Here is a 20,426-nt window from a genome sequence, read left to right as displayed (position 1 = left end):
TTTCTGCACAGTTCTGTTTAGGCACAGCCCAGTGGCTGCTACTTCTGTTGGACAGAATAATCAGAAATCTGTGTGTCACACAACCAAATTTTGTCACTTCACTGATGTAAGAGATTTGCTATGTAGCTGAGTTTTTCAGTCTGTTGTTAATGAAGCTACATAAACTGAGAATATCTTCTTATTAACTTTTACCAAGCTCTTATTACTGACAGCAGATTTATAGCCATGAAATAGTTCTTGCTCTTCTAGACTTTGACATGTGAACTTGAATGATGTTACGTTGAAGAAATCCTGTTTTTTATGCTACAAAATGTTAGAAACAAATCCTTTATTATGCAAATGATGAAAGCTACATTTGTTTACTGTCACTACTGTGAGACACAAATAGCTGAGAACAACTGAGGTATATGATTGTTCTACTTAGAGGAAAACCTGTGGTAAGTTGACATTGGATAATGTGTTTAAATAGCAGTACTGTGCTGTAGATTGTCTACTAAGACAGTTAATTATATGTTAATTGCGTGTTGATTTATGTTATAGTTAACTTTATGTTGAGCTACTGGGCATGTGGCATTTCTAAAGTTTTTTTCTAGGTTGAAAGAACTAGTTAACTTATGTGACAGAACTGGGATGTCATTTCAACAAACAAATGAAACTGATTAGGATTATCTAATTACCCCCAGGGCTGCTTTACAGTCTCTGCTGCTGGAGTCCACTTGGAGTGTGCAGCCTTTACCATCTTGTGCAGTGGATTTGTGTTTACACATCCTCCTGCAAGAGTGCAGGTGGGGGAATGTGTCTGGGGTCCAGGCTTTGGGTTTGCTGGAACACACCTGAGGCACCGTGCATGAGAGTTCTTGCTGTATTTTCTTGTTTGGTTCTGGTTTGTCTCATCAGTTGCTTTTCTGCAACTGTGCTCACAGATCTTGGCCTAAAGTTGAATTTAGAGGCAGTTAGATGGAAATTCTGTGTTCTGCTCAAATTCTTTATAATGGAAATTAGCTTAGCTAAAAAATGGGTAGCTAGCTACTCATCATCTTACAAGGTCTTGTTTTCTGGAACTGATAGCAATGTTGAAGGAAGCAAGAACTGTTTCTCTTCTGCTTGTCCCCAGCCCCCAAAAGGTAAGGTTTTCTTGTGAGCTTCCTCTACAGAGTTTCATCTTTCAGGGAAACAAGGAATTTTCTATTTTCCTTAAAAAACCTTCTGTCCTGAAAAAGATTTAAGGAAGAAATGGTGATCTATGTGAGGGTGATGACTCTGCCCACTGTTTTCTGTGGAATATCCATGTGGAAGTAACTGCACAAATAAACCAACTTGGAATAAAAACCTCCATGGACAAAAGGGTGTAACTGTTGCCCACCTTAGTTCCTTAGACCTGTGCTGGGGTTGGTGCTCTGCTGTAAGAACAGGATTTTAGGGTTACTGTGTGTGCTTTGCTCTGATGCACTTTCCTCTTGCAGCTAAGGAAGAATTTGGTTCCCCAATCCATTCATTAGGAGTTTTAGGCAGGAATTTTTCAGACCCAGCCAGACAAGGTGGGAGCTGAGTGAGATGAAGTGGCAGTGGGTTCCAGTGGCTGAGGGGCTGCAAAAGCATCATCATGGAAATCTGCCAGGAGGAAGCTGCAGCAGCTGTGCAGTGCTGAGAGCTGGAGGGGGGAAGGGGATGGCAGCAATTCCTGTGGGATTTTTGGCCCTTGAGTTGGCTTTTGGGGTGAGTCCAGAGGGTACAAGAGGGGATGTGAGCTCTGGCCAGAGCCCTGTCCCTTTGTTGTGCTGTGCTCTGCAGAATTACATCAGGCCATCAGAAAAGTGGTGCAAATTGGATCCCAGTTTGCAGGTGAAGTTTCTTTCTTTTAGATCATTTACTTTCGAAATAAAATAGAATTAACTAGGTGTGTTAGGCATCCATGGAGAAGCAGGTTTGTAAGTGAGTCCTAGAAAGGAGCAGTTTTCCTCTGGGCTGTTGCTTTACCGGGGAACACAATAAGGAAGAGCAAGGTAGAGCATGAAAATAAAAACAAGGCAACCTTTAGGCCAAGTAGTGAATGGGAAGAGGGGATTTGCTGCAACCGGGACTGGGAGGAGTGAGGAAGAAAAGTACCACTGGTTAGGGAGTTACTGTTCAAAACACAGAGTAAACTGAAAGATGAAATAGTTCAGCCTAAAACTCTGTTTTTGACAGAATAACGATTTAAAGTGGATTTTCCAGGGACAGAAAAGATTAAGAACTTTTAGATGAAGCTTGTTTTCTGTAAATGGAAATAATGGGAGCTGCTGGGAATTTAGCCCATTTTAGTAAACATAACATGACTTTCAATGTTATTTGAGGGGAGAGTAAAGAGCTAAATCCTTTTCTAAGCTAGTATGGTTAAGATTAGACCAATTCAAGCAAATCTGTGGTAAAGGTTAAAGTGATTTTCCTGTAAAAATATATATCAGAATTCCACATGCAAGGAGAGAGACTGGCAGTCTGTGCTCCACATGATTGCTAGTTCAAATCAAGAAATAAAATGTCATGTGTTATCAAAACCATAGGAGATGGTTATCAAAAATCAGGAGATGGGTGTAGCATGGCAGTGATAAACAGCTTGGCTAAACAATGATTGCTAAACTGCAGTGGAATATCCAGAGGACAGGATTGTCAGCTGAATCTGTTGTACTAAGCAGAAGAGCAAACAAACAGTAAATCTTGCAAGGATTTCATTTGAGGTTTTTGAACTCTAAACTATGAGTAAAGCAAACACTTTGTGCTTTAAGGTGACATACTGCCTTCAATTCCATATATTGTCCTTAATCCCTGTTCCAAAAGACTTGGCTTGGTCCTTTGCACATCCAAGATGTCCTCACCCAAGCTGGCTCCCACAGCAGCCTGTGTGCAAGCAGGCTGGAAATACACTAAAAATTACTTTTGGCAATTTTGTATTGACAATAAGTCTTTAAGTACTGCTTTGTTTAGAGGAGAGAGTGAGTCTCCTGCTTCTTCCTCCAAACATAAAATGATAGACATTTAAAAGAGTGGGTGTGTTTTGAAATGTGGCTTTGTCTTCACTCCGTTTCTTTTTGGAGAGTTGACATCAAAAGCACAAATCTGAGTTTGAGGGCAGGTTAGAAGAGCAGAGTTTTTAAGATGTAGCATCCTCATCCAAACGTTTCTGGTGCTGGTCTGGTGTCCTGCACTGGCCTAAGCCGTGGTCAGAGATGGTCACTGAGCCAACCTGAAGGCCAGGGGTGGTGCCACAGAGTCCTGCCTGGGTTTGGTCCATTTGTGCTCCTGTGTTCGCTGCTGACACGGTGCAAGAGAAACACCCAGGCTGGGATTCCCCTCCCCCATGACACGGGCACGGTATCTCGAGCTGAGAAAAGAGGAAGGAAGCTCGGAGAGGCAGCAGATCTCACAGAGCCCTCGCAGCTGCCTGCTCGTCCCAGGGCTGGGGAGCCACGGCGCTTCCGGGGCCTGCCTTGGTCACCCCTCCAGCTCTGCACCCCCAAGCCCCGCGCTCCCCGGCGTGGGCATCCCTGCGAGCCGCTCGGATTCACGTGCCATGGCAAGATGGCACAAGGCAGAGAAGAGTGGCGTGGGTAAGTAGCTCAGGGAGCTGCCATTTGAGCATTGTCTTTGTGTCTTCTGAGCAGGATGTGGGCAGGTGCTTTCTCTGCCGTGATGGGTTAACACCGTCCACTCCACCAGCGGGGATTAACTGAAAGGACCAAATCTGTACAAAGTTTAGCTCTTTCAAACAGAACAGCATGAAGTACACTCCACTTTGACAGTAATGCAGCTTCTCCCACCTTGGTGTGTTAGAAGCAGATTGAATAAATAATGTGTTGTATAATGTGCAGTGGCCAGAAGTTATGGGGAACAAATGTAGGGGAAGGGGAATCCTACAGCTGCTTCTGCAAGATCGTCACTTATGGTCAGTGCTACAGAAAAAAATCTGTGTCTGAGTGGGTAAGTCATGCTTTTTGGAAGGAAAGTAATCTTTAAATGAATGATGTTAACTTGTATGAAGGATGGAATTGCTGTTTTAAAAAAACCTTAAACAAGTAGGAATCACAGCTAAAGCACTTGAAAGATGCATGTTGCTACTTAGTTATTTACCTTCTAAATGCTTCTAAAAGAAATTTTTTATTTTAAGTCAGCCATAGTTTTTTGTGATGTGCATTAAAAACCCAACTGGCTTCATGAAATAAAATGTAACACCAAGAAATTAACAAGAGGAAAATAAAGCGTTGTTCAAGGTCCATGTCCAGCAGTAGCAGAACTGCAAAATGGAAGTAGCCTGTTCTGATGGCAGTTTACATTAAAAAAAAAAAAGGTGTCAATATTTTCTGTTTCAATTCTACAAATAGTAGAAAGCACATAATTTTTGCACTTGTAGTAGTCTCTGTGGTATTTGAAAGGCACAACAAACCTCACACAGTAAAAAAATCACCTTGTGAAATGCAATCTTTCAAAAACTAATGGCAGTCTAGCGATGTTTGTTTTAATGTCCAAAAGAGTACAATTTACTCTAGAGTGGGTCACTGGGAAGAACTGACACTGCAGAGCTGCTGCTGTTTCCTTTCCCCTCTGCTTGCTCCCCTGCTGCTCTCACTGTGAGCACAGAGTTTGGTGTAAGAGACAATCTGGGCACGCTGTGTGCTGAGAGTGCTCCCACTTGCTGGCCCCAAGTCCATGTCCTGGGTTAAAGAAAGGTTTTCCATTAAACACCCTACAAGGCTCCTTATACTTGCATGTAAACACCACAGTTGTAGTGGTGTCTGTGGTTTAGTGTGTCACCAAGCAAAATAAACAACAATCAAATGGACTTCCCAACAATATTAGAATAGCAATGTAAGTGGGCATACACGTGGCTTATGGTAGGTTTTCTTCAATAAGAGCATTCTGTCCCTGTTTTTGCACAATTGCTAGAATTTAATAAATGAGTACAGATTCAACAACCTTTAGCTTATACCCAGAAGTTCCTTTTCTTAGCCAAACTGTTGGCTCACAGTTTATTTTGCTCTATCTTGGAAACCAACGTATTTCATTATATACATTAGTGAGAAAATGTGGGAGACTCTTGCACCCAGAATAATTAAACCAATCAAGCAAGCATGTACCACCATCACTGACTCTCCTGCCCTAGAAATTAAGTAAATTTATATTCTTAGAAATTGTCAGGAAAATAGTGTGGTTGCCAAATTTCAAGAAAATGAAACTCACACAATAGTGAGGCTTGAACAAGGGCTATTGACAACTATGGTCACAAATGAAGAGGTTTTTGAATTTATAGTCTTTTGCAAGCATGCTTCCTGTGTCTGAGGGAAATAAAAATGGGCAAACTGAGTCTTCTGAGTCATAAATTCTGTGAAAGTTGATGAGCTTTTGGAATAATACACAGTGGAAGCTTTTTGAACATATTTTGGCTTCTGTGTTTTTGAAAGTCTTTGGGTTTGAGTCTCTGATTACAAACCTCACACTGAATTTTCAAGTCTCTTTTTAGAAGCGTGCCTGATGCCTTCAGTTTCTGCTGATGAGCAGAGTTTCAGTTTGAGAATACTGGACCCATCACACTTTGGATGAGCAGAGTACACTGCAGGGTGGGTCTGGAAGATCTCACCATCCCTTGGTTAGGGTAAATTGCAGTCTGTTGTGCCCACTTTTGTGTTTTATTTAACTAAAAATGGACTAGTCCAGGTAGCAGGTACTCAGCTTTGTACTAGGAAAATACAATCCTGATTTTACACACAAAAATGTTTCTTAGTCTTGCAGCATTCCCAGCATAAATTTGTGTTATTCCTGTGGACAGGACAGGATCGAATAGTCATGGCAGGCTGGTGGCTTTGAGTGGCAGTTTCCTGATGGAAAGTCTTTGCCATCTGCTCAGACTTTGAGCAAAGCTACAAACTGGTGAAATTCTGGCATTCTAAACTCAAACTTACATTGACATTCTAAACTTAATCAGATTTACTTCTTTTCTGCTGAATCTGAAAATGAATGTTGTCCTTTTGAAGCAAAATTAGGGGGAGGAGTGGATGACTTCTTTGAAGGTGTAGAAAAGTACATGCTCAGCCTGAGTACACAGAGCTGAGACTGGCATGTCTGATTTCATCTGCTGAAATCCTCTGGAATTATTCTACATCTCTGAAATCTGAATAGATTGAGGTATAAGGGAGCAGAGCTTTGTTCAGGGCAGGTTTCCTCCATGAAATGCACCCTCTGAACCCAACAAACTGTTCCAGCTCCTCGGGAAGCAGAAAAAACTGGAGAAATAATATTTTTATCTGTGGTCCTTCATGAAAAGGAAAAATCAAGCTAAATACCCTGTTCTTCATGAAGAGCTCTAAAAAAATGGCTGTGCTACAATTTTATCTGAGAAGGTAAAGAGTCAGCGACAATATCTTTATATGACTGGTTTGGTGTGTTAGAGTTTCCTGGTTCTTGTAATCCATCCTGGTTTTATCGTGTTTAAGAAGGAAAATAAGTATCTCAGGTCAGCTAAAACCTCCATCTGGCCCCATGGGTGAGCAAGGAAGGAAATCTGTATTCAGTTGTTTTCTGAGAGAGCAGCTCGTTACATGAGAACTGCAGAGTTACCCTTTGAGCATGATTTACAATGAATTTAATCAGCTTCTAACAACCCCAGAGGTTTAGGACAAGTTTCTGACCTGTCCAAAAACTGTGGCCATGTTGTGGTCATTAAGGCACACCTGCTCTGTGAGATTTTTTGGGGGACATCCTTAACTTGGAATACTGGAACTCATGTTTACCAGGTTTCTTTCCAGAAGTCAAGAAATCCTGTTAATACTGTATAATATTTTCACCTGGGGTTTATCTGTCTCCTTGCTGAATAATTTCACCCTGTTCTCATTGGAAGAAAATTGCAACTGAACACCAAGAACTGATCTTCTATGGGTGCTTGACTACTCATAAAAGTGGAGCTGCATATTTAAAAAATAAAACAGGCTGCATGCTGAGCCTATTAATTAGCAATTGTTTGAATATGCAGAACATGTCATGAGTTACTGCATCAAAATCATATTAAATTTTCCTTCTGTTGTGGTAAAGTGAAATTAGGAGCTGGTGCAGCAATACTTTAGCTTTTTTTTTTTTTTAATTCTGTATAAACATGAAAAAGTAGCAACAGAAAACAACTTGAAACATGGCTTGTTACAGAAAGGTGAGTCTCAAAATGAAACAATGTAATGCTTGTATTTTTTATAAAGATCAGGGACTGCATGTGAAGGAAGACAGGCAGCAAAGACATGTAAGACTATTGGGATAATAAATGGCTTCAGCGTTGTGGGATTTTCCTCGTTTACCATTCCCATCTTGCAGTAGCTTACAGGTTCCTCGTGTAAATGGCAAGAGTATGGGGCTTTAACAGTGAGGAAATGCAGCTTATTGAGGAAGAGGTTCTTTACCTGGGGTATTGTGACTCTTCTAGAATGTTTTGGGTGTGAAAATTCCCTAACAAGGTCCACGGCATGGAGGGGCTTTTGGTTTTTTTTGTTTTTTTTTTTTTTTTTTTTTTTTTTTTTTTTTTTTTTTTTTTTTTTTGTTGTTGTTGTTGTTGTTGTTTTGGTTTTTTTTTCCTGCTGGCCATTTTCTAATTTGAGGAGGACATGCAATTTAAATTGGGGCAGGTTAACTGTTTTTTGTCTCCACAGCCCTCTGTACAAGAGTGCACTCACATGTTTACCTCGTGAGGAGAACGTGTATCAGACCCAGCAGCTGTGGCTGCAGGAGATGAGAAGGAGTTCAGTGGAAACAGAGAGATTTCCCTCAGTGTTTCCTGCTGAGATGGACCCTGGTAGATGTCTTTGCCCAAGCTCTGGGTGCGAGGGCGACACAAAACCCCCCAGAAGTGCTGAGGGTCCCTGTGTTTGCAGCAGGTTGTGTTGGGCTGGGCAGGACAGGATCCTCTGGGCACTCCTCATGGACACGATGGGAGCTGCTCCCACTCCTGAGGGACAATCCAAACCACCCTGGGCTTGAACAGGGATCAGTTTGGGAGGCTGGCTCTGTCAGCACTCTGAGCTGGCATGTCCACCTGCTCTCTCAGGAATATGGATGTTGTGGTGTGCTGGCCTTCAGCTCTGCTTCCAAGGGAGCTGACAATCCCAGGGGTTTGCCCTGGGCTGTTTGTTTGTTTGTTTGTTTGCTGAGTCGTGTGTGTGCCATCAAATCACCACAGAGGTTATGCGGAGCTCTGAAGAGATGGTTTTCCTTCTTTGCTCATTCAGGGGAAGATCTTCCAACTGTGCTGTCAGTGAACTGTAAAGTCCCTGTTTAGGAACACTGCCGTAAAATTGGCGTTTGTGGGCATTCTCTGTGCCATCCTGGTAGAATCCTGCAGCATCCGTGTGCAGATCCACTGCTGCTGGGGACACCTCAGCCTGGGGCTGGGGAGCAGCTGCCATCCAAATCTCTCCTCTAATCTTATTGCCAGGACTTCAGCAGCTCCTGAGGTTTCTAATTGCTGTTAGGATTTGGAGTGAATGCTGGGGCCTTCAAGCAGGTCCCTTCTGTGCCTGAAGGAGGCTGACTCATTTTGTATTTATGGGGGGATGCAGGATGCCAGGGAGAGGAGAGGTCTTCAGAGTGATTTGAAAGGCCTTTCATTTCTACTCGCTGAAGAGTTTATTTTTAAAAAAGCCAACAACCTGTTGTGAATATCCCACCAAAAAAACTTGAATTCCTCCTGGGGTTTTCATATACTGTTTTTGAAGAGAATAATGAGTTAAACGTGTTTGTGCACACAACAACCCTAAGGATCTTGTAAAAGGGTAGAGGAAAGGGAGCCCTGCTTTTGGCTGGTGGGCTCTGAGGTGACACTCACAAATACCTTTCCCAGTTTGTAAGGGAAATGACATCACTTACACCTGACAGAAAACATAATAACTAGATATAATAGTCAAATTTTTATTCACAGTTAATAATGAAAAGAAAGCAGGTATGATGATCAAGCTGTCTGGTGCTGTAGATAAGACCTGTGGATGTAGTTGCTGATGTTGGATTATTTGTTACATTTTTTTGCAAGGTGGTTTGGGATGTGGTTTAGTAGATAGGTCTATATCTCAAAACTTTGTACAGGGATTTTTTAAACTCGTCCTACCAAACAATCCCAGTTCAACAGTAAAATATCTCTTGTTAAGTTTCCACTTACTCATTTAGAAAAATCTAAGCTAATATAGCCACTTCCTTTGCTAGTTTGTTACTGCACCTTTCAATACATTCAGGGCTATTAATAAAGTTTTAAGAGAGCAAAACTGAAATGCAGTGTAAATATATGACTCAGTCATTTGCATCTATATTTTGAGACAGCTACAACTAAATAGAACGGTGCATATTTTGGAACCTTAAGTATTTATATTTACTGGTCAACAGTAATCTTGATGTCCATGGACTTTTCAGGGAGATAGGACAGGAGCATGGGAATGTGCCCACATCCCCCACCTCCCAAACACTCCAGGGAAATGTATCTTGAAATGTCATAACTACTTTGCAGGGTTGTTTGCCACCCTCCACTTCTGGAAAAGAGACCAGTCAGAATAGAATTACACATGTACTATACCATGTAAACTCAATTTTGTGTTGGGCTAAGGCAGTTCTGAGAAAGTGTTTTCAATATTCTTTTGAATAAATGGCTGAATCTGAGCAGCAGAGTTTCACTTCAAAGTTATATTTATTTTACTGCTCCCCATATGTTGAATGACTCAAGCCTTGCTCTCCCCTCTCAGGAGAAGGAGCTGCTGAGAACCTCTTTATGTCAACAAAAACAAGAATGTATTCTTGGTTCAGAAATCTGAAATTCCTTCTAATTTCTGTTCCAGAAATATAACAAATAAAATGATGGCAAAAGAAACAAGACACATAATTTATGGAATACTTGTAAAGTGAAGAGGATGAATCTATTTAGCTCTACACTCCTACTTCAGGCATTTTCCTAGAAGGCAATTTATTTTGAGGCTTTAATAATTTAAGTAAAATAAGAAAAATATTGAAATAAAATGTATCATTACACATGTTGGGCTAGCAAAGATGAATATTCTGCTTTAGAAACCTGGAGAGGGGAGCAAAAGGAATGCAGGGCAATGCTGGAGGTAAACTCTGCCTTCTAGATCAGCTTTCCCACATCCAAAATCCTTCAGGTTTGGTTGCTGGGTGGGGGCACTGCCAGCAGCCAGGGCAGAGCTCTGCTGCCCAACACCTTTCCTGCACACCTGGGCTCACCTTCAGCAGCTGTTCCCACCGGCACAGCTCCACTGGGGTTTCAGCTGGTTGTATTTTAGTCAGTTTCCCTCTGTGACTGCAGCATCAATGATCTCTTCTGCTGTAATGCCGTTGTAGAATTTTTTTAACCAAGCCTGTGAAGAAAAAAGCTTACAGAAGCATGGTTGCCATAGGAGCCCACATCCTGTAGCCCTGGAACATAACTGGTGAAGAGCTCATTTTCTTGAGTTCTCTCTGAAATGCTGGTGTTTCTTAACCACATGTAGATAAGTTTCTGATTAGAACACTTTCAAAATCCACTGCTCCTGTGTTCTTTTCAGAGTCATATAGAGACTACAGAAAATTATGAACTTTGGTTCTGTTTCCATGTGAAACACAGTTTCATGTTAAATTAAAGCATCTAAACCCAGGAAAGAATTCAGTAAAATCAGTTTTCACAGGCATCTCTGTGACCTTTCATACCAGTAGCAATAAATTTCTATAAACTGTGTGCTTAAATCCTTGGCCCAGTAGATAAACAATTCCCCAGCATTGTGACTGTTTATCAAAGACCTGCATCTAAACAGGGCTCCTAAATCCTGTGCAGAGCAGTGCTGATCAATAGCTGGTGTCCCCGTGCTTGCTGAGTTTTCTGGGGGGTTCTTTTCTTTGGTTTTTGCTTTCAGCACTGGCCCTTTTCACCACCTTTCCATTTTCATGAGAAAAGAGGTTATTTAATGCTGACAAATGGAGGTTCTTGATAGAATTATAGCTCTGTTTGTCTAACCTCGTGTATTGATCCAGTATCCAAACCTCAATAACCACGTGTGGATTTCAGTTTCAATGTGCTGTGTGATTGTATTGAAAAATATTGTTTTCATCCTTTAATTTTCCAGCTATCTACAATTTCAAAGGCACAGGGATACCACAGCTATCTCTACAGATTGGTGATGTGGTTCATATCCTGGAATCCTGTGAAGGTAAGTCACATTTTCCATTTCTTTGTGAATAACATAATCCTTTCACCTCACAGCAGTTCCCTGTATTACTTCAGTAGCTTTCTAATGCCTTTATTTTTTGTGGTGGTGGTGTATTTTGAGGAAGAACCTAATCTTTTCTGAAGAGCCAAAATTAGACATATTACAGTACATGTGTTTTTTTTTGGGATGCCTTTACCAAATGAGGAAGTCATCAAGGTGAATGAAGAGTTCGTGAAGTTTGTGCCAGCTTGTGATATATCTCAGGGAGGTTGCATTAAATTTGATTTAAGATTTAAAGAAGTACACTTTTAGCCTCTAAACTAAATCTTTGTTGCTAGGAGATATTGAGCAGCCTCATCAGCCTGTTGTATAACGAGGAAACCCAGTGAAAGAAATCTGAGTGTCAGGATGATAGAAACAGTTCTGAAAGCCATCCAAAATACTGAACATGTTAAGCAGCAGAAGTCCAAGTCAAGTTGTGCATGATGGACAGAAAATACCTTCCCAATCCCACTGATTCTCTGTAAATCTGACAGAGCTGCTGATGTTGCCATTAGTACAAAGCATGGAGAGTGGAGTTATTGTTACTAACTCAGTCGGGTACCAGCAAATGGCACTGCAAGAGTGATTTATTTCCTATTTGACCAGGTCAAGAGTTTCTAAAAAAATTACAAACTGCTTACAGATTTGAAAAATACATTGTAAAATTATCTTCTTCCACCCACTTCTGTTGATAGAACGTGTGTCTTACTAACTGCAGTTATGTTAAAGAGAGGCCAATGGCTGCATGGCACGGTGGCAGAGCCAGCTCAGTGTTGAGACACCTGGTGTGTTGTGGGCACAAGGCTGCAAAGACTTTGAGGCTGTTTGAGCCCAGCCTGTTCCACCACACAGAGCTCTAGGTTGTTTTGTCCGGAAACAACAAAGGATTTGAGGGAGGAGCACCTGAAAAACCATCTTTACAATGTACTGGAGCACAAAAGCATAAATGTTTCTCTTCTGTTTGTAAGATTAATTCAATGTCTTTAAGCATCAGTAAAAACATTGAAGTCCACAGAGTCACAGTGATTTGTCCTCTCCTAAAAAATGTAATTCTTTAAGCCTCTATTCTAAACATTTTGGCTAAGAACAAAGCACACACACAAACCAGGAACCTCCTCATTCCTGTGTTGTCTGTTAGTTGCAGAAATAGCATTTCAGGCTTTGGATTCCTGGGGTCCATTTGTTGTCAGCCCAGCTTAGTGAGTGGACTGCTGATCTTATGGGGTTATTTCTTATCTAAAAGTCTTTTCTGAATCCCCTGCCCTTGATATGCTCTGTCATGCCTTGCTTAATGAAATATGTTTGTCAATGAAGAAGTGGAATCCTTCTCAGTGTGGGAGTGAAGTTCATTTTTTATCAGATATCTTCAAAATATGCTGCCAGCTGCAGCTGGTGAGTAACCAACGGTGACAGGATTCTTCCTGTGCTCCTTTTATGTCCTGTTTTAGTTGGTTTTGCATGCACAGAATTTATGCACAGAACACACATGTGCTGCAAATGGGATGAAACCAATTTTACGCACTTGGTTGTAAATTGAGACTATGTGCAAATAATTCGGTTTCAGCAGTAAGATGGAATTTTATTGTTGATGAAACACTGAGGGGAAAAAATTGCACTGCAGAACAGCCTAACAAAAATCTGTCCTAAGTCTTTCTTTGAGGTCAGCAATCATCCTATGACTTTTAGCATCGCCTTTCTGACTGTGCTGTTTGGCATTTGGGATTTATTATTATTATTTTATGCTTTGCTTGCATGGCAGCAATACCTGCGAGAGAAAGGGTATGGCAAAGCGATCATATCTGCTCATGAAATTGCAATTAGAAAATGTCTGCTTTTGGTCATAAATTCTTTCTGTGGATGAAAAATGTAGTATTCAACACAGTTAAACTTTGTTGCTGTGCAGGTGATTTTTCATGATGGGCTGTATGCACAGTGGATGTGGCCCCTGATATTATTTAGCAAGATTGAACTTTGCTTTTTATGGTTTTTGTAGTTTATTGAGACTTAACCCTGGAATAGATGGAACAAAGCCTGAATTAATTTTTAACTTGCGCTGCTGCAGTTCTGCACTCCTGCCTTTCAGAAGGGTTTTCTAGCTATAAATGCAGCAGGAGCCCGATAATAGCCCTCAGTGTTCTTGACATTCCAATTTGAATTTACACCAAGAAGCTGCTTATTATGGTTGTGTCCAAAAGCCATAGTTTCTCATGACACAAAAATGACTTAACCTTATCACATTGAAGGAAAATGGATCTGTAACAACCATGTGCTGCACTGGATTAATACTGGGCCTAGAACAGTAAGAGCTTCATGGGCTACCCAGGACATGGGGGTCATGGCTAACCCAGATATGAAGGGTGTGCACTTATCACTTTGAAAAACAAATATCTTATTCTACTTTTTAATGTGAGCATGGAGTGTTAACTTCTGTGTACAATGATCTGTACTTACTGTGCAAGGCCTGAGAGCAGGCAATACAATCATATTTGATAATATGCAAGTCATGCTTAATACAATCCCTGCTACTCACTTGAAGCTCTGTATGTTTGAAGTAACTATTCATTTTTACAAATACCATGCTAAGTATTTTTATGTGAAATAAACCCCATTACTTTATTGTGTGCTTTGTAATGCATGGGTTTTTTGTGATACCAAGTGATTTTTCTTCCTTTTAGATTGGTACAGGGGCTACCTAGTGAGGTACAAAGGAGCAGAGGTAAGACCACGTTCTCTGTTCCTATGAGACTGTTCTGAAGAGGTCAGCACATGAAGTGGGTTTTTGAAATTTCTGCCCTGATATTCCTGATCTCTCTGTCCTGATCTCTCTAGTCAGCTCTTTCCACTCTTTCCTTTCAAGATGAATAAAATGATCAGCACTCATCCTGGATAACGTTGGTAAATAGAAGTGAGGGCTGGGAAAAGCAGATCAATGAAGAAGAAATGACTGTGCCTTCGGGTTAACAACTGTTGAAGCCACCATTTCAATTGAATTTTGACTCCATTTGCTGCTAGATGTGCTTGATTCTGTACTTTTTCCAAGGATTCTTTAAGTTACAAACAAATATCTATGAGGCTTAAGTTCTTAAATATCTCTAATGTACAAAAATCATATTAGTTTTTTTTTTAAGTCAGTATTCTTAGACTTGAAAATGGAAAGCCAAGGAGGAAAAGTTTTTACCCTGGGTATGATGACTCCTGAGTTAAGTAGCAAGAAAATTACTTCTCAGATTCAATTGCACTTTTCTAGAAAAAAAACATTTTTGTTTGTAACTTCTTCTTGGTATAAGACTTTCTAGGGAGCAGCAATGCAAATGTATTTAAACACTACACCTGTGTTTTAATTACTTTGACATTTCTTTTGACTGAAAATGTTATAGCCATTTATTCTACATAACATTTCTATATTTATAGATTAAAATTTAGCCTAAAAATAAAAAGGGAAAATATTTACCAGAACTAACATCTTTCTTTCCACTAATTTTTAATTAATTCCTAATATTGCTAAAGGTCTTCAAGATCATCGTGCATAACATGCTTTAAGAAGCATTATTAATTTCATGTGCTAAGATATCACTAAATTTACCATTACTGGAACATTCTTCTTTTACTTTGCTTCTTCACGGACTTTTTTATGCTTCAATCTTAAAGAAAAAAAAATGTGGCAGTGATAAGCCATGATTTTGTTTTGATTAAGATCCTGTGCTTGAAAGAAAATGGTTATAAAAGCTGCAATCTGATTCAGAGAAAGGCTTTGTAAAGTAGCACATATGTTATTGAATTATTGTGGTACTTGAAGTACCATATGTGAGTTATTGAATAAAGAATCCAGGAGGGATCGAGTTAATTACCAAGGTGAGATTTGCCAGTTCAGGGGAGGATTGTCATGGACAGAGTGACTGTCAAACGTTCCTTTAGCATGACTTGAGACATTTCAGCTTTTGCAGAGCAAGGACAGTCACATTAGAACTTTTTGTTTGGTGCCCATTTGCCTTCTACAGAGGTCAGTTAAAATAGTTAAGAGATGATGCACAGACATAATGTTTCTTTACTGAATTTAAATTGTATTTTATTAAATTGTACTTAACTGATCTGTTTTCTGGGGTGGAAAATGCTGTTACTTAGGAAGAAATATGTCTATGCACGCTACATTTGATGACATATGACAAACTTCAATTATTTGTCTGATAAATAGAAATGCATCCATCTGAACAGAAAGCTAAGTAACCAGCAGTTAGTTTGGGTATTACAGTTTGTCATTACAGTTTATGTTCACAGCCATGATTGTCACCTAAATGTTTTTGGAGAATAAGTGTGGATTTATAATTTTTTTCTCCTTCATCAGGGAATATTTCCTAAATCCTTCATCCACATCAAGGAAGCTGCTGCTGAAAAGAAAAGGTATTGAATTTATCTGTTTTATTACATTACTGAGCTTGTCTGCTAAAGAATGACTTTCAAGGCATTTATGTACCTCTCCCACAGTGAATATAATACACACCCATGAAACCAGACACCTTGTGTGATCTTCCCTTCTCTCTCCTAGACATGCAGAAAATGTCATGCCTGCCGAGATTCCCTTAGTCCAAGAAGTTACCACTACTCTCTGGGAATGGGGAAGCATCTGGAAGCAGCTCTATGTGGTAGGATAACAAACATGCTGTTTGTTACCTGTTAATCCTATTTATGCACACTGGGGCCTTGTTCAAATTAATGTCTCTGCTACATTCAGGACAGGGACTGGGTGGGTTTAAGAAATTGCTTTCTCACCACTAAGATTTTCTTCAATGGCTTTAAATGCCTAGTGACTTTAAATCCAGTCCAGCCATCAGCCTTGGACTGGGTCATGTTGGAGGTCTCTCCCAACCTGGATGATTCTGTGGCTCTGTAAGGGGAAAGCTGACATTGCTGAGGAGTGCTGTAACTTCATGCCTATTGTTTCAACCTGGAGTATCTGCTCCATGATAAATTCTTCATAATTTTTATTTGTAAAGTGAAAAGTTGAAAAGATTCATAGTGCTCTCTAACTGCTAGAACAGAAGTTGTTAAAGGGTTGCTGGGAGCAAGTAGCCATTAACAATTGGCAATTTCAAGAATTGTGCTGACTGTTCCAGCATCCCAGCCACTGGATTTTTCTTTGTGTCTGCTGGGGCAAAGGGATCTTGAATGTGCTGTAGTTTTCTGAAACATATCACTTTTTAGTCTTCTTGATTAAGCCAGCAATGAAAACCCTGCTTTATTTTCAGTGAATGACACTAGAACTGCTTTAGTCACTTCTGTGTATTCTCTCATTTATCTCTTAAATGTGTTAATACCACAATCAAGTGTTGTTGTTCCCATCAGTATCTCATAGAGAAGTTGATAGTTTTTGTAATGTTTTCTCTTGATGAGAATTTGTTAAAAAATTTTAAAACAATGCAATTAAATAAAACAAAAATAATTCCTTATCCTGACACAAAATTTCATGTTATTTCTTTATGATCATGTGGGATATTCTGTCCTTTAGAATTTGTGGGATGAAACATCATTATTTTGCCTACTTCTTGTTCCTGCTATCATTTAGCACTAAATATGACACATAGTCTTTAGTTGTCAAGCCCAGGGTTTCACTTCAACTCGAAGCCTGAAACTCACTGATGTTTTTTATCTCTCAGACAAATAAGAAAGCCAGGTTCCAGCAGGTGCAGTCCATGATGTGTGACTTGATGGAGTGGCGGTCACAGCTTCTGTCCGGGACTTTGCCAAAAGATGAGCTCAAAGAACTCAAGCAGAAAGTCACATCCAAAATTGACTATGGTAACAAGTAAGTGGCCTACACTGCTTCTGGAAAGCATGATTTAGTTTAAAGCACAACACCAAAGAGATGATGATGAAGTTTTCATGTTTACAGGTTGGAATTCAAAAGTGTGGTTCATCTGGAATCTTCCTTTCCAGACTTCTCCCTGTAACTCCTGTGCTGATAGTGGATATCATGATGAGGCCTTTCACAGAAAAATGCTTTTTCAAAATATTGATTTGTTTCTTCATTACAAATACATGAGCTTGTCAATTGAGAAGATTTGAGGCCAGATAACCAGCCTCTATTTACATGTATCACCAGCATACTTGGGATACAAAATTTCTCCATTTGTCACAAACATGGCCAGTAAGTGACCCTCAAAAGTGGTGCTGACAAAGTGTGCAAACACATCCACACCCACACCCCATTCTCTAGGGAATTTCCAGGCAGAACTCTGCTTCTGGTAATAGAAGTGAAACTACCAGGGACAGAATAGTTACTTGACAAAGTGTCTTCTCTTAAAAGTCACTGCAACACAAGATACTTTTTGGCAAAAATTGGGGGGTTGCGTGAGGTTAATGGTGTCCTACCATCTGATAAGGCAGGGGGAGAGAGAACTTGGTAAGAAAATCTTCACAACATTGTTTTACAGGCATTAGAATCTGCTTATAAACTCTGTTTTGCTGTTTTAAGTGACTGTGGTTGTTGTGGCCTGAAGGCCTCTGTGTAGCTGAAAGTCTACAATTACCTATGGCTGCACATAAAAAATGACCACAAGGTGTTATGAAATTCTTAACTTGTTCATTGTGATCTGGATGCAAATTTGTAATAAATAGTATTCATACAGAGCACACTATGGAATAAACATATCCTACTGCACTGTGTGGAGCTGAATGCTCGCTCAAAACCAGAATTTACTTTGAAGTTCTCCAGTCAAAGAAGCCCAGCTGTGATTAAGACAACATTAAAATTAATTTACTTTCAGACTTCTGTTTTGTCAGTCCTACATTATTTCTGTACTATGAAACAGAAAAGTAAAGTGCTTCCTTTGGAAGAGTAGGGGTGAAGGGGATGTTTAAAATTATTTGGATTGCAAGCTGGAAAGTGTTTGTAAGCTCCTGAAAGTGTGGGGTTGAGCTGTGTGGTGTGAAGCTGCCAAACTGTGGAGAAGGAATAAAGGAGAAATGACAGTGGAGGCTGAGGGGGTTGTTGTGGGAGAGGGAAAAAGAGTGGCAGGAAAAAAGGCAAGATTTGTATGAGAGCAGAGTTAAGTATTGGGATGGAAGGGGTGAGGAAGCAACATAAAAGCAGAAGGTAACAGGAAGACCTTGAACATCTTGATTGCAAACATTGGGTGTTAAAAGCTAAAAGCTATGAAGACTGCTAGAAGTCATTGAACAGGGTGGATCTATTTTATGTGAAAGGCATTTCAATGCTTTGGTGACAATTCTAAAAATTCCTAAATATTGGACAGCAGCTTAAAAAAATCATAGGGTACAGTTAAATTTTTTCTTCGTTAAATACTGTTGCATGTATTTAAATTTTATAACTTTAAATCTTTAAGTGTCTCCTTGTTTGTTACATTTCTAAGCTTTCTTTATTTGGAAGGAAATAACCCTACCATTATGCCTTTTGTATTTTCACAGAGTACTTGAGCTAGACCTGATAGTTAGAGATGAGGATGGAAATATCTTGGATCCAGATAACACCAGTGTTATCAGCCTGTTTCATGCACATGAAGAAGCAACTAATAAAATCACTGAGAGAATTAAGGAGGAAATGGTAGGAATGGCTGCTAAACTTGATGCTTCCTTTGCTATAATCCAAACAAAAACTCGTCTAAGGGTTGAAGGATGGAACCATAAAATTTGGTGGAAACTTTTTCCTCTGATTTAAGAGTAGATCCACAGTCTTGTGTTATAAATATGGCTAAGCCTCAAATTGAATTGCATTTGTGCACTGGGTTGGGCTGTGGGCTGGGCTCAAAGCTCATGTCTGAAGCCGGTTTTAGATCTGTTCTTGAAGATATTGAAATATTGAACATATTGAAATATGTCTCCACTCCATCCCTGGTCTGAATTGTGCAGGGAATAGTCATACACTTGGAGTTCAGGCTGCAAAGCAGCACTGACCACAACTTGTTTTCACAAGCACTGGTTGTTTGCTGAGTGTTGCTGCTTGCTAGTTAGTCTGATGGAGTTGAAGAATTTAAGCTCACTGAAGAGGAACTAGGGTGAATTCAGCATAATCTTCTGGACACCAGAAATTCATGTGCCAAAGCAAAGCTGACAAGTGCATAAATTAAACCTTTTTAAATGCAAAGCAGGTGACTACACTTCCTTGACCCTTTGCAATATTAAACCTCTGCAAGGATTTGTTAGCCTCTTTGGTTCTTTTCTTTATTTATGAGAAAGTGAACTGTAAAAAACAAGTAAATCACTAAACAGAAAATAGTTGGTTCATCATGACACTTCAATAATACCCATGACAAATCACTGGAAAACACCTTGTAATTAACTGACAATATAAGGAAAATTAAACTTGGGAGTGTGTGATAGACTATGGTGACTTATTTTAAAAATAGAGAAAAACAATGGGTTTAGAAGTGTCAAGAAGTTGCTTCTTGGTGGTTAAGATGGGAGGTAGGAAGAATTCAGGAGCATATTTTTGAGTCAGTGAACCTGCTCAGCTGTGTCCTGATCTCAGCATGTTATTTGTCTCTTTGAAGAGACTGACTTCATTTTGCTACTGCTCTAGCACACTGCAACCCCTCTGTGATGTGGATCATAGGCCTTCTGCTACAGCCTACTGTGTTCAAAAATGAATTCCTTCAGGCTTGTAGGCTTCTCTCTGTGCTGACATCTTGATACTTGCTCTTTTCTTTAAGAGTGGGGGGAATATTTCCCCCTTTACATCATTGCTAACCGGCTGAAGAACTGGCCTAAGACATGGGAATCATAGAATAGCTCAAGGTGGAAGAGAATTATGATAACTACTGACAAACCCCTGGTCTCCTTTTCAGTTTTAACTATTACATATACTTAATGTAAAACTGCTTGGATTATAGCAGCGTTTTCATTCATGGGTTATTATTCACTGATTTTCCTCCTCCCGAGCAGTCAAAGGATCAGCCAGATTATGCATCGTACTCCCGGATGTCTTCATCCCCCACCCACAGCCTGTATGTCTTTGTGAGGAATTTTGTTTGTCGAATTGGAGAGGATGCGGAGCTCTTTATGTCCCTATACGACCCCCAGAAGTCAACAATTATAAGGTAAATCTTCCTTCTCTCACTGCAGAAGAGTAGCAAATGCAACTGGCCAAAATGAACTAAAATAATCTCCAATGTGCTGTAATAATGCAAAGAATATGTAAACAAAAGGAATTAAACCAAAAGCAAAGTTTCCAAATATTTTCATTGGTAA

The 20,426-nt window shown here is 39.9% G+C and overlaps 1 protein-coding gene across 2 annotated transcripts in view; it reads left to right on the top strand.

Annotated features, from left to right (window-relative positions):
- Positions 1-3,472: 3,472 nt before the first annotated feature.
- Positions 3,473-20,426, top strand: part of DOCK2 (dedicator of cytokinesis 2) — a 157,772-nt gene continuing 140,818 nt past the window's right edge. Inside the window, exons 1-8 of one of the 2 annotated variants that reach the window (XR_011004276.1) lie at positions 3,473-3,584; positions 11,100-11,183; positions 13,901-13,941; positions 15,568-15,623; positions 15,769-15,865; positions 16,877-17,025; positions 18,648-18,783; positions 20,121-20,275. Coding sequence is in view for 1 of the 2 variants with exons in the window: in XM_068205595.1 (XP_068061696.1) it covers positions 3,548-3,584; positions 11,100-11,183; positions 13,901-13,941; positions 15,568-15,623; positions 15,769-15,865; positions 16,877-17,025; positions 18,648-18,783; positions 20,121-20,275 (755 nt within the window). In the remaining variant the exon portion in view is untranslated. The remainder of the gene's footprint in view (positions 3,585-11,099; positions 11,184-13,900; positions 13,942-15,567; positions 15,624-15,768; positions 15,866-16,876; positions 17,026-18,647; positions 18,784-20,120; positions 20,276-20,426) is intronic. The other variant, XM_068205595.1, reaches the window with a different exon arrangement.

Source organism: Anomalospiza imberbis, chromosome 15 (genome assembly GCF_031753505.1).
Source record: "Anomalospiza imberbis isolate Cuckoo-Finch-1a 21T00152 chromosome 15, ASM3175350v1, whole genome shotgun sequence".
Classification (NCBI taxonomy): domain Eukaryota; kingdom Metazoa; phylum Chordata; class Aves; order Passeriformes; family Viduidae; genus Anomalospiza; species Anomalospiza imberbis.
Note: the sequence above shows the minus strand (reverse complement) of the source record. Positions and strands in the feature narration are given on the sequence as shown.